General features: G+C 35.6%; 1 protein-coding gene across 1 annotated transcript; it reads right to left on the bottom strand.

Annotated features, from left to right (window-relative positions):
* Positions 1-612: 612 nt before the first annotated feature.
* Positions 613-11697, bottom strand: LOC129787704 (uncharacterized). Its single transcript, XM_055823437.1, has 2 exons — positions 10648-11697; positions 613-3239 (listed from the first exon to the last, which is right to left on the bottom strand). Exons 1-2 carry the CDS (start codon positions 11165-11167, stop codon positions 3169-3171), a joined length of 591 nt encoding a protein of 196 aa, XP_055679412.1. The 5' UTR covers positions 11168-11697; the 3' UTR covers positions 613-3168.
* Positions 11698-15822: the final 4125 nt, after the last annotated feature.

The raw sequence follows: 15822 nt of genomic DNA, 5'->3' as shown, positions 1-15822 counted from the left end.
ATGTTATTTTCTTATTTCGTGGTTCATCTTCCGCCCGCCTCTTCTGTGTTTGCTCACTGTGTTGAGATTTTTTTTGCTGTGTGTTCCTTTAAGATGGGATTGAACTTTTTTGCTTTTGTTGTTTACTTCTTCGACTGTTTGTGTCAAATTTTTCGTTTATCTTCTCGCCCAGTTATTAATAATGCAGCGTCCTGTGGTCCCGCAGAGGCACAAACAATATTCATTATGAAAAAGGAATGACTTTTAATAAATCTACCAATATATGATTTGTTGATCGAACGAATCAGTCTCTTGTTGTTGGCCATTCTGTGTAAACAAGCAAAAGAACTCCCAGGCAACCACCATCACCAAAATGACAATGATCGCTTGGATACGGTGTCTAACGTAAAAAGTTTATTTCATTTCCCATCCCGCAGCTTCCAGTGATTGTTGGTGGCAACAGTGGAAAAAAAGTGAAAATAATTGAGCGATGAGGTAAGACGCCGTTGGGGTTATTCAAGAACCACTCTCTGAGTGATCATCGACACAAGACTCCAGAAATCTCGACAAGGTACTCTTCAAAAAAAGAACCCTCCTTTGCATAAAACCAGAGAAAAATAAAAAGTCCAAGGGTTTTTTCTTCAGAAATGTTTTCTTTATTGTTTATTCATTATATATTTCAGAGAATGGACACTCAACATTGGCTCTGAAAGTCTCCATTCTCATCCATAAATTATTTTCTCTTGCGCACTCGATCTCTATTAAATGCTAAAAGACAAATTTGTATGCAACCTTAAATACCAAAAAAAAGGAAGAGAAGATCAATCGCAAATTCTTCTCTTTTACTATTTACAAAATACTTAGGATGATTTTTATTTTCTTTTCAACTTTTAATAGTTTTAAGAAAATTCTTAATGCCAAAAGATCTCTTCCTCACATTCGTGTCGTGTGATTGGGAGTTTTTCTTCTTATTTGTTGTGGAAAATATTTTTTTTATTTTGCATTATCCTATGGGAAAGAATATTAATGCAAAATTCACACAAACACGTGATTTATCCACGGAGTGATGTATATTTAATAAACTATTTTACAAATTTCTTGGATAAAGAATCTAAATATTTTTGAGGGTAGAAATTATTGATGCAGAAAAAGTTCAGAAAATGATATATTTCCGTTTGATTTGAATTTTTTTTGTAAAGGGTTCATTCTGTCAAAAATCTTTTCTTCTTTTACAATTTGACTGTTATTATAAAAGATTTTTACATAATTTGAGTTCTTAAATCTTTCTATTTTCCGTTTTTATTCAAAATTTAATTCAAGACTGAAATTTATAACCAAACTTTTTGGTTTTAATTTTAAGAAAAGGACGCTTAGTTTAATTTCAAGTTTTCATTTTTACCAGTAATAATTCGAATTTTCCAAACTTCCTCTGAATTCTTTCTGCAAATTTTTTGAGTTTCCACACACACACGAAACGAAAAGAAAATCTATTCGGTAATTTCCGCAACATATTATATTAGCAAAGAACTGAGCATAAGTGATCTGCTTTATTATATATAATTGTACCAAAAAAGTTGTGATGAAAATTGCAAGAAAATCCAGGTTAACAAAAAAAATGAAGAAATGAGCTTAGATAGAGTCGTATCACAATTCAAAGAATTAAAAAATATTTTGATTATCTCAATAGAGGGGTAAAAAAAATGCAATCAAAAGATTTTTTAGGAGAATTTTGTACTGTACAAGAGTCTCTTGCCAAAACCACGCGGGGTTTTTTTCTTTAGCAAGAATTTACAATTAAGAAAAAAAAATTAATCCAATCAGTGTTTCTCGTTCTTTTTTTCTCTCATGTTTCTTTTAATTCAAATTGTTGGGATTTTTTTTCACTCTAAGAATTACATTTAACAAGGGAAGAGGAAGGGGTAAACAACACGTTGAAGATAAGGCAGTTCAATTTGAAGTTCTTGGGTGACCACGGTGGGAAATTCTCACATTTGTTACAATATTTATACAAATTCTTGTTCTCTTAATTAACATCAATGCCCACACATATGGAGCCTTTAATTGAAATGTTTACTTTTTATTATTATGCAGGTTGTGGGGCTTTTGCAATGACACACAATCTCGGTCCTTTGTCCAGGAAATGTTCTTTAACTAAACAATATTGAGACTTTCTGTGAGGAAAATTAATTTTATCTACAGAGCGCTGTGTGATTGCAAAATCCCTCTGCAGAGGATTTTTTTTGTGTTAAATTCATTTTCTTCAGCTGAGCTCCTCTTTCACAACAAATTGTCAATTGAACTGGAATTTTTTTAATGATGACATGAAATTATTTTAAGGTGGAATTTCTAACTTAAACACTTATGTCACCTTTCGATATCACAATACAATTGAGAAGGGTTTTTCAGTGTGTTGTTCATTGAACCTTGAGATAATTTTCACTGGGGTGAAGGGATTAAATTTGGAAAAAAAATATAAATCTCAAAATGTGATGGACCGTTTCGATGGGGGTCAAAGTGAGAGAAGAAGCTTTTTAGCGCTGAATTTGGTCCCAAATCTCCTCTATTGCACTGTTGGAAAAAGAATGTCTCAAATTCACCTCAAAATTTGTAATATTTTCAAATATTTCTAATCATGTTTTCATTATTAAAACGATCGTTAAGAAATATTTAAAAATTCACAAAAAATTGAGGAAAAATCGTTAATTTCTCCGCGCAGTGCAACAATTTTCCTCACTCAACCAACTCCCTCACTTTAACCACCTTTTTTTTCGCGTTAAAGTTAAAAACGAAATGAATATTGAAAACCGAAGTTAAATTCTATTTCTTCCCGAAATTTCTCAGCTTCAGTGAGTTTTTTTCAATCTTATATTTTATCTCTTTTTTATATATTATGTACGTTTTTTTATTCAAGCAAAATTAAATAGTTCCTAATAACTAAACACAATAAGATAAATTATTTTCTTTTTCTAAATTAAATATTCGAGATCATTTCTTGTTTTTACCATCAATATAAATTAACACTCCTTTGCTCTTTTTGTGTGTTCTTTCTCAAATGGTTTCACGATAAAAACTGCATATATGCTTTTTTTGTTTTCTTACAAAGAAATTAATTTGTTTTTTTATGAAAATTTTTTTACTGCACCAAACCCATGATGCGCATGAAGAGGATAACTCACAGGATGACCCCCTTTAGCGCTTTTCCTTGGACTCTATGCTGGACTTCCTTGATCTCGCGGTCTTTCGTTCTGCCTTGAAGTGATCTACAATGAGAGAAAACAAAGACCAAAATTAGTACTAAGCTGTTGAAGAAAAAAAAAACTGTTGGTTTTGTCTTTAATGTTCCAATTTGGTGTGGATATTTGCACCATAAGATGGCTAAAAAAAAAAAGAGCTTCATTGTTCTCAATCATTTGAAACGGCGAGATGGTTTTCTTTTTTGTTCCTTCTTGACTCTCTCTCAATAAACAATGGAAAAAAAACTACAAGGACATTGGGGTCATTTTATTTACTTAGGTGTTCGCAATCCATCAACACACCGTGTACGCGAACACTTGCAAGTCAATGAAGAAGAACCATTCATGGGGGTCTTTTCATCTGCACAGGGTAAATACTTTCTCGCGCACAGAGACCCCGATTCACCGATTTTGCGAGGGGCCCCCTAATCTCACTCACCGCTGCCTTATCGCTGCTGCACCCATGATTAGAATAAGGAGAACCCATTAAATGCACTCCGCAATCAAGCATTTGACGGAGACACACTCGCGCCGCAAAAGCACACCATATGCGATGTTTATATGCAAATAAACCACGTTTTCAACACAAAGTGCAGATTCACGTTCAATGTTGAGAAACGTGTCGATATATAACTTTTTTTCTTTACTCAACTACCCATAAAAATCATTTTAGTAGATGGCTAAAAATACAAGAGAGTTGCTTTTGATATCACACAGAGGGGGATATTTTGGGATTCTTCTAATACTTCATGTTGACTTTTGATAAGGCTCGTAATGAAAACAGCTTTTTGATGCTCATACATGTTGACATTTTTAGCATACTTTGCGCATGATTTGTGCTGCTATTAGTTAAGAGAAGCCAAGCAAAGAGTGAATGTTTGAAAATCACAGATATTTTGACCTAGATTTCTGTGGGAATTTTTTTTAAAAATAGTGAAGTTGTTTTGAAAAGGATTTCCTTTACTCAGAGAACAAACAATATGTCTTAAGAGCATACTTGTAATGTACATAGAACTCATTTAGAACATAAATGGGCGTGTAACGATGTATTTTTTAAGCTAATGAATTTTCCTTCGCACATAGTAATTTTATGAATTAAATTCCGAGATTTTTTTATGGGAAAGTCATGGGAAATTTCTTGAAATTATCATATTTCTTGGAAATTGCATTTTCTGAATTATTCATTCATTTGTTTCTTAAAAAATAAATCTTTAAATATGTAAAAAGTAATAAAGAGTTTATCCGTTTCTGTATGGGAAAATCTCTCATTCGAGGAACTATCAAGATGAATAGTAATAAATCGCCAATTACTTTGCATTTTCTACGACAATCTATTAAGAAAATTGTGCAAATAATTGCACAAAAATGCACACAATTCATAAAGAACTAGAAGATTTATTTCTTAGTATTTGAGTTAATTCACTTCTTTCCAATTTACCCCAATCGACAGTATTAACCATTTTTTTCTCTAAAAAATTCTACAAACTTCTCCAAAAAAAACCTTCAACCAATTTAACACATAATTTGATCATTATGCAGCCAAAAGAGCTATAAAAGCATCAATGATGTTACAAAAAAGTAACCGAAAAAGAGTTGCTCTTCCTCATTTTTCCCATCCATGCTACACACGGAGAGAATTTCATGATTTTCCGCAAGACTAGGTCCACCAAATGTTCATTTATGTATCGCGTATCGGACGGGTAAATGATGCTAAATGGTCGTTTATCGTGTAAAAAAAGAACAAAGACATCTGATGCGCTAAAGAGCGACATTTTTGCTCATGCAGTGTGAGAGGGCGAAATAGGATCTGGCACAGGATGAGGGGGACCACTTTTATAGGGAAGTGCATGTAAAATTCGATAAGGGCATGTGCTCTTTCGTGTTGAATTACCCACAATTCAGTGACATATGGGATGCGAGATGCATTTTTATTTTTTTTTATTATTATTAGAAGGGACACTGCTGTGAGCCCGCACACGGGAATTTCCACGAGAATTTGATACATCGGTCAGGGACGAAAAAAAAAGGAAAAACTTGGTGGTCAGTGAGGCTGAAGAGTGTCAATTGGAGAGCAAGTTAAACACTCTGATGGTCATCACAAGCAGCAGCATAATTCATCTGGGTGGGATTAAAAATTCAATCTAGAGCGTCTGGGTTGAAAAATATTTCCCTCACATTGAGTGACAAGCATGATGAGAACGATGGGAGAACATATTGCAAAAAAATACGCGAAATGCTATCAGAACGACCTCAAAAGAAAAGGGGTAAGAGCGTGGTATTTTTGCGCGCAAATTCGCTAAACATGAGGCATTTTGATAAGGAAAAAAATTAGCTGGGGGATTAGGGGAAAACAACAAGTTGTAATTTTGCGCATTTAATCGTGTCAATTGCCCATGTGGGTCTTCCACATTGAGATTTATCGGGCGCACAATGAACGCGACTCTTATCGCGGCTTCCCACAAATCAATACTCTCTATATACGAGGAGCTGTAAATTCATCATTATTTTGTCCCTCCTTCAAAAGGAAGGCCCCACGATTGAGTCTATCAACAACACTATACCCAGCAATCCAGCAATAAATAATTCCACCCGAAATACCAATTTGACGATCTCAACGACAATGTTGCGAGTTAAAAAGCGACACGAACCATTTTGATTGAATTAATTCACAGTGTCTCTCGGCACAAAACAAATCTGTCTCAATTGATGGTGGTTATCACGAGAAATCGGGCCTTCTTAATCAGTCCCGATGAATGGATGGGATACCGTCTTGGACGCACTGACACATCACCCCCAAAACGGGACAATTTATTATATTTAAAATTATTCTCCCATTTCCCACCGAGTTCTTTGAGGAGCTTCAACTGGAAAATTCATGCCATAAAGGAGGGATAAATTTGCCAAAACCGCAGAAAATGGCAAAGTGGGGTTAAAAGATGTTAGAGGCCATGTTCACATAACTATGTATCTCCCGCTTTTGGACTCTCTCGCATAATTCTATACACACTTCTTCGGCCAAGGAGAAAATGTAGAGTTGAGAAGAAACTTTATTATGATAGATTGAGAATTAATATTGAATGATTTTTAAAAATTTAAAATTAATAAGAAGAATTTTTATTAGATTATTGAAATAATGAGTTGAAAAAAGGACTTTATGTAGTTAAATTAAACAATTTAATTAGAGAAAATTTAAAGAAAAATTACGAACAAAAAGATCAAAAGTATCATCAAAATCATCATATTCTACTGCAAAAAAACTTTTCTTTTATCATAAAAATTCATTCAAGTTTATCTTCCTTCAAGAAATCTCAAAGAGTTCAACTCTGTCGTCGACCAAAGCAACGCAATCGCGAATGATGTCACGCGCTTGTGAGTTTGTCCATCGCACCGTACAATTAGTCACTTGTTTGGTGAATTTATGGGTGAAAAATTAACGGTATACTCGCGCCTCTTGGGAGACCGTTGCAGAGGCCAAATGGGCACAACCATCACAAGCAGCAAAGGAAGTGATTCATGAGATTCTAGCGTGCACGAGGAAATGGGGCATCTCTCATGAGAAGCACTTGAGTGAGAATTGAGTCTAATATATAGGAGAAGACCCATGGCAGACGGCCCTTGAGAGTTCAAATGCATGATTTAGAGCGACATCCTTTCAATTTACTTAATAAATGCACCAACGATGTCATTGCGGGGAAATAAGGATAATTTTTATGATTATATGCTTGAGAAAAATGTATATATAGAGGTTCTCAGGCGGGACTTTTTATTGGTACCATGTTCCTCCATATTTCTTTAAAATAAAATAAAATAAAAATATTCCCATTGTCGAATGTTTCAACTGCGTACGCACGTTAACCCCCGAAAATGCGAGTTCCAATTTTTACGATTTTAGCTGTCTCACACTTGAGGGATTTTTAATGCTTTTCCAATCTATATAGCACGCCATCGCCTAAATGGATGCTGGCAATGTGCATTACCAAAGAATTTTTAACAAATTTTACGACACAAAACAGCATTTTGGCTGTTTTTATTGCCGCTTGATCATTACTTTTCCCATACTGGCGCAATGAGATTTCCTTCAACAATTCCCTATTTAGCGATAACCCTGTAAACTCTGACTTTTTCCCTTTGAGCACCATTTGGGGGAAACAACCCTCGCCCCTTTCTTTTTCTCGCCCAATTTTCATCACACTATTTTACTCTTTGTGAGAAGAATTAATAAAAAAAATCCCCAAAAGAAAGAAGATCGTCTTCAGGGCCTCTTCTTAATTGAAATACGTGATTGAATCTTAACTGTTTCGGGGTGAATCAACATTGAGCTGCCTGCACGCACATTTGGTCCATGTTTCGCATTTTATTTTGGCAAGATCACCCAATAAAAGAATGGATAGAAAAACGCAATAAAAAGGAAATTCGAGTATGTTTTCGACAACAATGGGTGCAACCGAATTTTGACCCGCATTTTGCTCGCGTTTTTTACGTCCTGCACTCGCGCCATAAAAGGAGTTACAATCGGGATGGTACAGCTATATATAAAGCATTTTTTCCAGATGGTTGCTTTTTGATACTAAATGCAATAAAAAGGGATTTTATTGGGTTTCATTAATTTTTGTACTTTTTTTTTAAAACTGGAAAACTAATAAAATAATTTTGCTTCATTGGGGGAAAAAGTATCTGCACTGTAAATAAGAAATGAGTTCTGAATGGAAATGAATAAGATTTTTTTCTTGTTCTATTTAATTTAACGTTTATTTTCTAACATTTGAAATTTCTTTTCAAACTTCTGATGTTTATTCTAACCATTTGAATTCTTTTGTAATTTTTTTTAATATTTGACATTGTTTTTTTTCATGTTTGACGTTTCTTTTCTAACATTTGACATATTTTTTCTAACGTTTGCTACTTCGTTTCTATTATTTGACATTTATCTCAACAATTAACAATCTTTTTACCCGTTAAAAAATCTCTTTTCATAATATTTAAATTTAAATTTTAGCCAAGTGTAAAAATTTCCTTAAAAGTTAAAAGAAAATCCAAACTACATAAATTCTTAGGATGTTTAGGCACCTAAAAATCCTCCCTAGTTACGTCGCTGTATCTCCTAATAATAATTTCTTATCTATTACAGACAAATACATCAAGAATTCAATGCAAAATCAAATAAGCAAGCTTGACTAATTCAAAATTCCAAATCCCCACCATTTAGAGTTTGGTTGTATAAGAAGCAAACCATCAAGAAAATCCCCCATAAGCAGGAGAATCATCTTCGCTTCACAAACCCAAAAGAATTCCCCGCGCGCGCAATAGTGGAGTTAACGAGTGGAACGAATTTGGGATTCAGTGGAGCAACAATCACCATTGGACTAGTCCCCCAGTTCTACCGAAAAGTGCATTGTTGGCCGCCATGTAGGTTGATTAATCACCGCAGATTCTGTGACGCATAGTTCGTTTTTCGCGCCAAAACCACTTCGTCACCACGATCGCGATGGAGTTGCGAAAAAAGCGTAGCACCACGATAAAATTCTTATGTAAATGCCCACATGAGATGATGTGTGGTGTCCTTGTGGCAGCCCAACCTCTCTCTCTCTCTATGGCATCAGATACGCGTGCCAATTGCGACTGGTGCAAAATTTTAATATCTTTTTTTTCTTACCCCCTTCCACATGACGTGCGGAGATTTTGCGCGAGTATAGCCTTGGCCAGACAAATGGGACGTTCTCGTGGGAGTTTTTGGCGGGAAATTCAATTAAATACTCATTTAGGGAGATTACACTCCCGTCCATGAAACTGCGCATGTCCATTGGGATTTTTCAGCTACAGTGCCATTGATTAGCGCTACCGTGCTAATTCAGGTACCTCGCGAAATAGGTGAAAAGTCGAAAAAATGCATCAGATGGACAAGAGACCATGTGCTAATTTTGCACGCGTCGACAAACGAGTTTGTTCGCAACTTCTCACCACGCTGGCCTATCTCTTGAGCCGGCAAAAAAAAAGTTTAGAGATGATTTCTCTGCGAAAAGATGTTCTTTTTTTTTGCTACACAACTCACACAGTCACAATGCAGGCATAAAATTTTTGGCGCGAAGTTTCGTTTACAGCATTTTCTGTGATTTATTTTATTTTTGGCAAAACACCGACCATAGGCCATTTAGCAAAGGAAAAAAAAACGAACCCACAAATACACTTGAAAATGTTTTTGGGGCCCGTTTCACGTTGTTTGTTGCGAGATTTCTACCAGAGATTTGTATTTGGTGTGTGTCGCAAAAATGGCGGGAATTTATTTTTAGCGACACTGCACTACGGCGTCGAATTTTTTTACAATCTATCTAAACGGACGCGCGTCGCGAAGCTTCTTCATTTTTTCCGCGGGAAAAGTGGCTTCGGTGGAATGAAGGTGAAAATTCGTGGGGAGAAAAGGGTCACAGAGAGGTCCTATTGCGTGATGATTTTCCTTCAAATCGCGTGAATAGGATGAGGTTGTTCAACGTGTTTCAGATCGAGGGGTAATTCAGGATGTTCGCAAACCCTACCCTCCGGTGTGCCCTTCCCTTGTGAAATTATTAATTGAAAAACGGGACGCGAAAAAAGTCTTCCCGTGTATTACGTAACTGTGCCATGAGTGGAAAAGTAATGGGTGCGCGAAAAAGGAATTCAACTGGCAAAAAAAGTGTGTCTGTAAGATGAGTTTTTTTGAGAAATTTATCTTTTTTTGAGCCAATTAATAAAAAATAAAGATTTTTGGGAAATAGAATTTAGTTCTTTCTAATGAGGTTTTTATACGTACTTCTTACTACTCAACACTACTCTTTACTTCATCCTACAGTGATGATTTGCATTAAACACAAAACGTTTATATTTTTTCAATTTAAATGCAGTTTAGGAATGAAAGAAAAAATTATTTTAAAAAATCTGCTCAAAAGAACGAATAAATTTTCTACTTAAAGATAAGAAACTATAATTTCTGACCAATAAAATATTTAAGTTTCAGCATTTTCCCAGGAGTTTTCTTCTTAATTTTCACAAAATCTATAATCAGAATGGTCTAGAAAAGTTAATTCCTTATCAAAGTTCTTAATATTACATACAAAATATTCTAAAACTCCTCCCTAACCGAATTTATTCCGCTTTTGTGAAAATAAAAACCTTTTTTCCAAATTTTGAGCTCAAAATCACCAAGGAAAATTTTTCTAGCATACTAAATACATTTTTAAATAAACGATAAATTTACTTAAAATTATGTTTAAAAAGAATTAAAATAATGTTTAGGTAAAAGAGCAGTATAGTCGTTTCCTGACCTAAAAAATTCACCAGATAACCACCCCTTGGAATCAAAGAGAAAGGCCTTTTATGAGACTCCCTCCCTTGGGCAATATGTAGCCTGCATGAATTCATGGTGTTTATTGTGAAGAGGAACAAAAAAAAGAAGGGAAATTACCTGTGATTTGTGTCTGCTTAGTTGGTCGGCCATAGGGCTTAACACGACGACTCTTCTCAGTGGATGAGATTTCTTTCCTCGTTTTCCTTGCACTGGCACCATTGCACATGCCCTGCGCCTTCACTGTATCCTTCCCTTCTTCACTTCTTGGACACTCTGACTTGAGATTGTCACCCAATGCCTCGGCACTTGGGTCACCATCACTCTCCTGGAGACGTTCAGATGCAACAGCATTCGTCTCCTTGGGGTCCTCCTCAACAGGTCGTCCGGTTTTTATATCATACCCAAATCGATTCTTTATTCTCTCATAGCCATCCTTTTCGAATTTCTTTAATTCTTCCTGCGCAATCTTATTATTCTCCCCCTCTGGAGCTTTGCCGAAGAGACACCGGCGTGTACTGGCAAGGTCAGGTTGAGTCTGCATTGCCCTCTGAGTATCCCCAATATTGAGAATACTCCTATTCCGTGGGTTCCTCTTCACAAGTGCCGGCTGAGCCATCTGGATCTTGCTCACAGTCATGATTTCTGCCTATATATGATTTTTTTTAGAGATGGGAAAATTTTCTGAGATCGCTCGTTGCTGCTTCGAGGTGTGGCTAACACTAATCACACACAGAAAGTCTCTTCAAGATTAATTCTCAAGAAAAAACAGTTCTCCAAGAGTTAATTAAAATTTCTTATTAAAATTCCTCTTCGTCTTTCCGCCAGCACTTTCACCAGAGCACGTCAGCTCGTTGTATGTATAGTAAAAAAATAAAATCCACCAGAGATGTACTTCCGTCTCTCCAAAATGATCTCTCACCACAAAATGTTGGAACCACTAAAAAACGATGAAGAAAATCCTTTAGCGGATTTTTCAGTGATATTTTTTATTCACTTTTTTTTTCACAGAAACTTCGCGGCCACGAAAACACTTTGAATTTAAGAGAAGAAAAAACTCCAACACTGATGCTACTCCCAAACCGATCCCAACTTCTTAGCGCACCCACCGAAAATACCGTCCATACACCACGAATGCTCTTATTCGAATGGTTCTCTCAACTACCGCCGAATGCTCTGACTCAAACCTCGGTTCTGGCTTCGCTATGTTGCGCCTGTGTTGGTTGCCTCAATGTATATCTCATCCACATTCATAAATGACCCGCGATGCTTCGATGCTTCAATGGGGGATCTCGTATGTTGAGAGAGAATAATATAAAATTCACAGATTTGAAGCATATCTGTGTGCTTGGTAGATTTGGTTGTTTTTTTCTTCATCCACAAGTTTTCAAGCTCTCTGCCGAAGAGAAAAGCGAGAAAGAACAGCGTGATGTGTTTTCTTTCACGTATGCACTTTGGCATGAGCATGTATATGGGGTTTCGTATAAGCAACACTCATATAGTCGGGGATGGAAAACCTTGCGCACAACTTGGGCTGATTTTTCTATTAAAAAAAATTAATTGAGCTTTTGCTTATTTGGAAGCTTTGCAAGCTGAGAATCTTATAAAAATCATAAAAGTTTTTTTTTATATAAATACATCAAGAAAACAAATTGATAAATAGATGGAGCAGGGGTTAGAGCACTTGACTCTCATTTAAAAGAACATCGGTTCAAGTACGGGTATTGATTTTTGGAAGGAAGCGTTTAATTTATTAGGAAAACTTATAAAGAAAATGGAAATCAAAATTCCGGAACGCAGTTCCAAGAAAAGAATCAAATGTTAGAAAAAATGTAAAAGAAAAAAAATGTAAATTTGTCTTACGTTAAATGTCTAAAACGTTAGAAAATAGAACATTTAATGTTGAATGAATTAAATTGTTAGAAAATTAAAACGTAAAACAATAGAAAAATAAATGTCAATAGTTAGAAAAGAAACGTCACACATAAAACGTTTCAAACGTTAGAAAAAGAAACTTTAAACGTTGAATGTCTCAAACAGTGGAAAATAAAACGTCCAACGAATGAAAATGAAATGTTAAACGTTAGAATTGCTGTAATTGTGAAAATCAGCTTATTCGAAAGCAACAGCAGTAAAATCTCTATTCCAATGCTAATTTTTTCCCGAGTCCCCGAGCAAATGTGAGCAATTTCCAACGCCGATCTTTAAATTGAAAATATAGGACTATTAATTTGTTTTTCCGAAAAATCCTCTAGAAAAAATTTTAACTACGCCTCTGATCAATTCATCTGATTTTCTAATTCTATTTTCTTCTATTCTTTTTGAGAACTCTTTTAGAAAAATTCTAATGTCGTAAAGAATAGTAAGAAAATCACATAAAATCCGCAAATAAAAATTCTAAAATGCATAAAATTCTTATAATAATTCCAACAATAAGAAAATCTAAAGACAGAGCGATAAAATGTTCAATCAATGCTATTCATCACACATCTCTGAAACTTCACATACATTTCTATTAAGATAAAAATTCCATTGTGCCTAAGTGTTCCCTCTTTGAATACAAAATGAAATAAATATTAAATGTGTGGCATACAATTGACCCAATTTCACTTCGCGATTTCCTTCCCAACAACATTCTATGCGCAAAATGCCAAAGATCACCTTCAGAAGCTCTAATGGAGAATATAAAGAAGGCACATGAAGAAAAAGCGTCAGCCATCATCTAACTATTTACTACACAAATGTTTAAATTTCAGTCTCTTTTTTTTCTCCACCGCCTCAAGACTGAGTGTGTGAGCGAGCAAAAAGGCTTAATTTGCCAATATTAAAATGTTTTTTCTTATAGCAGAGTTTGAGGAATTTTGAGGAGTTTTCATGAGAAATAGGACATTTTTTTTTCTTAAATTCTGTATAATTTTTCATCAATAACTCTGTCTGGAATATTTTGAACATATTTCAGAATTTATTGATAATTTTTTTCTCAGCAGAATTTCATCTGCAAAACATTTTCTTGAAAGACATCTTGTGATGTCACACCACGACTGGGGCTTTTTTTATGCTGCTTCACTCCGCGATTTGTTTACATTGGTTGCGATTGTAGTGAAGGAAAAAAAAAGTTGATGTCACCGCCACGGTATAACTATAAAACCCCCTCATACTAAACTGATAAAAGATACTTTTGTTTAAAGTGCCACATAAAAGGGCGAAAAAAAATACGTTCTCTTGGACAAATATTAACGAGTTGGTTGTTGATTTAGAGAAGAGAAAAAAGGAATTGAGAAAAAAAGAAGTTGCAGAAAACGACGAAGTTGATAGAGAAAATGTTTAGTGTTGAGTTTTGAGGCACAGAGATGGATGCGTTTGGGGCATGGGATGAAAGATAGATGGTCGTTTTGTGCGTCATATCGAATTACGATATTTATACAGGCCCAATGTTGTCAATTTTAGAGATATTTTCCAGCACAATCAGCACAAAAGGGCTGCTCCATTAATGGCTAATTTTAGATCATTTTTATAGACTAATTTAATTTCTTTATCAAAGATATTAAAATAGATCAAAAAAATCATTTAAACAATTCCAAAAGAAGAATTAAAAATAATTTCTTCAAGACACAGAAAATCACTCAAGATGTTGTTGAAGAGAAAATCGCGTGGGTGCTCAATGTAAGAATAAAAAGAGATTTTTGGCGGGAAAAATGTGTTTCTCTGGGAGGAAACAGAGAAACGTGCCGGCTGTCGGATACACTTGAGTATCTATTATTTACCATGGCAAGAACTGGCAGGAGTCTCATCTATAAATTACCTGCGAAGACATCTGGTTCTTGCGAGTCTCTCACTGCCCTCCCCCGAAAAAACCATCTATGCAAAATTGAGAAATATATTGAGCTACAAAAGGTTTTTCCATCGAATATGTTTCTCCTATTGTACCTCAAATTTCTATATAACTCCCGCACATAGGCTGCAGAGCATTTTGAGCGGCAGAGAGGCCTCAATAAAAAAATAAACCAGAGATGGTATTCCACAAAGATTGAAGATATTCCTTGTCTTCCAAGCGCTGTGAGTTGTTGGGAATTGATGATCTCTGGAGGGATCACAACTCTGGGGAGATCAAAAACCATTTGTCCTGCATATTGAGGCTCAAAATAAGATGAATTTTGAGGCATGCGGAGGAAAGAGCAGAATCCACAGAAAACGTGATATTTATTATTTGGGACGATGCAGTCGGTCTCAAATTTTTGAGCAGATGTTTTTCTCGGTAAAACCACCGTCTGGCTCAATACTTTTGAGGTATTATGTATATACCGTCCATCTCTCCACATCCTTATTTACCAACGCAGAAATTGAGCGCGAAAATACATTTGGCGCAAAATGCTCAAAAAATACATCTGTTGAGCATTTTTACATCTTCCCTTTTGCGGATAATAATTACAGAGAGGTGATCATTTTGAGCCAAATTAGAAGGCTTTCGAAGTAAAACCAATCCCAAGATGTTCCTTGAAATTTTGTTCAAATAAAATGGGATTAGTTTGTGAGGGAATTATACCTCAAAATCTCTTTGGATTCCCCATAAAGATATAGAAGCCTAATCCACCTTTTTTCTTAGCGGCACAACAGGTAATTTGTGTAACTTTTCACCCTCATTCCCCGCTGTATACGCTGTCTTATTGTTAAGAGCAAAAATTCAGCTCAAAAGATACACAACAAGGCATTGAGGGGCACAGATGAAGAGGAAATTTTGTAATATAAAGAAATCCCCTACTGAACTCTGATCGATCGACAAGTTCCTTTTCAGTGCCAGGCCACCTTTTGTGTCAACGCACAAAAATACCTCAAGATCCCCTCCTTCTACACAGAGAGGACAAGTACATTATATAGGAAATTTTCGCGCCAAAATAACTTTTGCACCTTGCCTCAACGAGCTCAGGTAAACATCTTTTATGAGCTATGTGCTGTGTATATAAGACGCTCAACATTTTGTGTGCAGCATACTCATTTTGCTCCCTTTTCCCGCCATTGCATGCCACACGGCTCCAAATTTTTTTCATCCTGAGCAAAATCGAGAGTGGATTGTGAGCAAAAAATTGCGCGCCAAGATTTTTTGAGGCAGTTGCTAACCACCTGTCGTACCTCGTCCCTTGCCCCATTGCATGCGAACGAACTATGGGTTAGCTCAAGAAACTTCGCATACACGGCTCAAAGATAAAATATCTTGAGTTTTGAGAAAGGTATATCCCAAACACACTCAGAGAAAATTAAAGAAAATTGAGACGAGGGTAGAATTTTTACAATTTTTTA

The sequence above is a fragment of the Lutzomyia longipalpis genome, chromosome 1 (assembly GCF_024334085.1).
Source record: "Lutzomyia longipalpis isolate SR_M1_2022 chromosome 1, ASM2433408v1".
Lineage (NCBI taxonomy): Eukaryota > Metazoa > Arthropoda > Insecta > Diptera > Psychodidae > Lutzomyia > Lutzomyia longipalpis.
The sequence above is the reverse complement of the archived record's forward strand: the minus strand, read 5'-3'. Positions and strand labels throughout refer to the sequence as shown.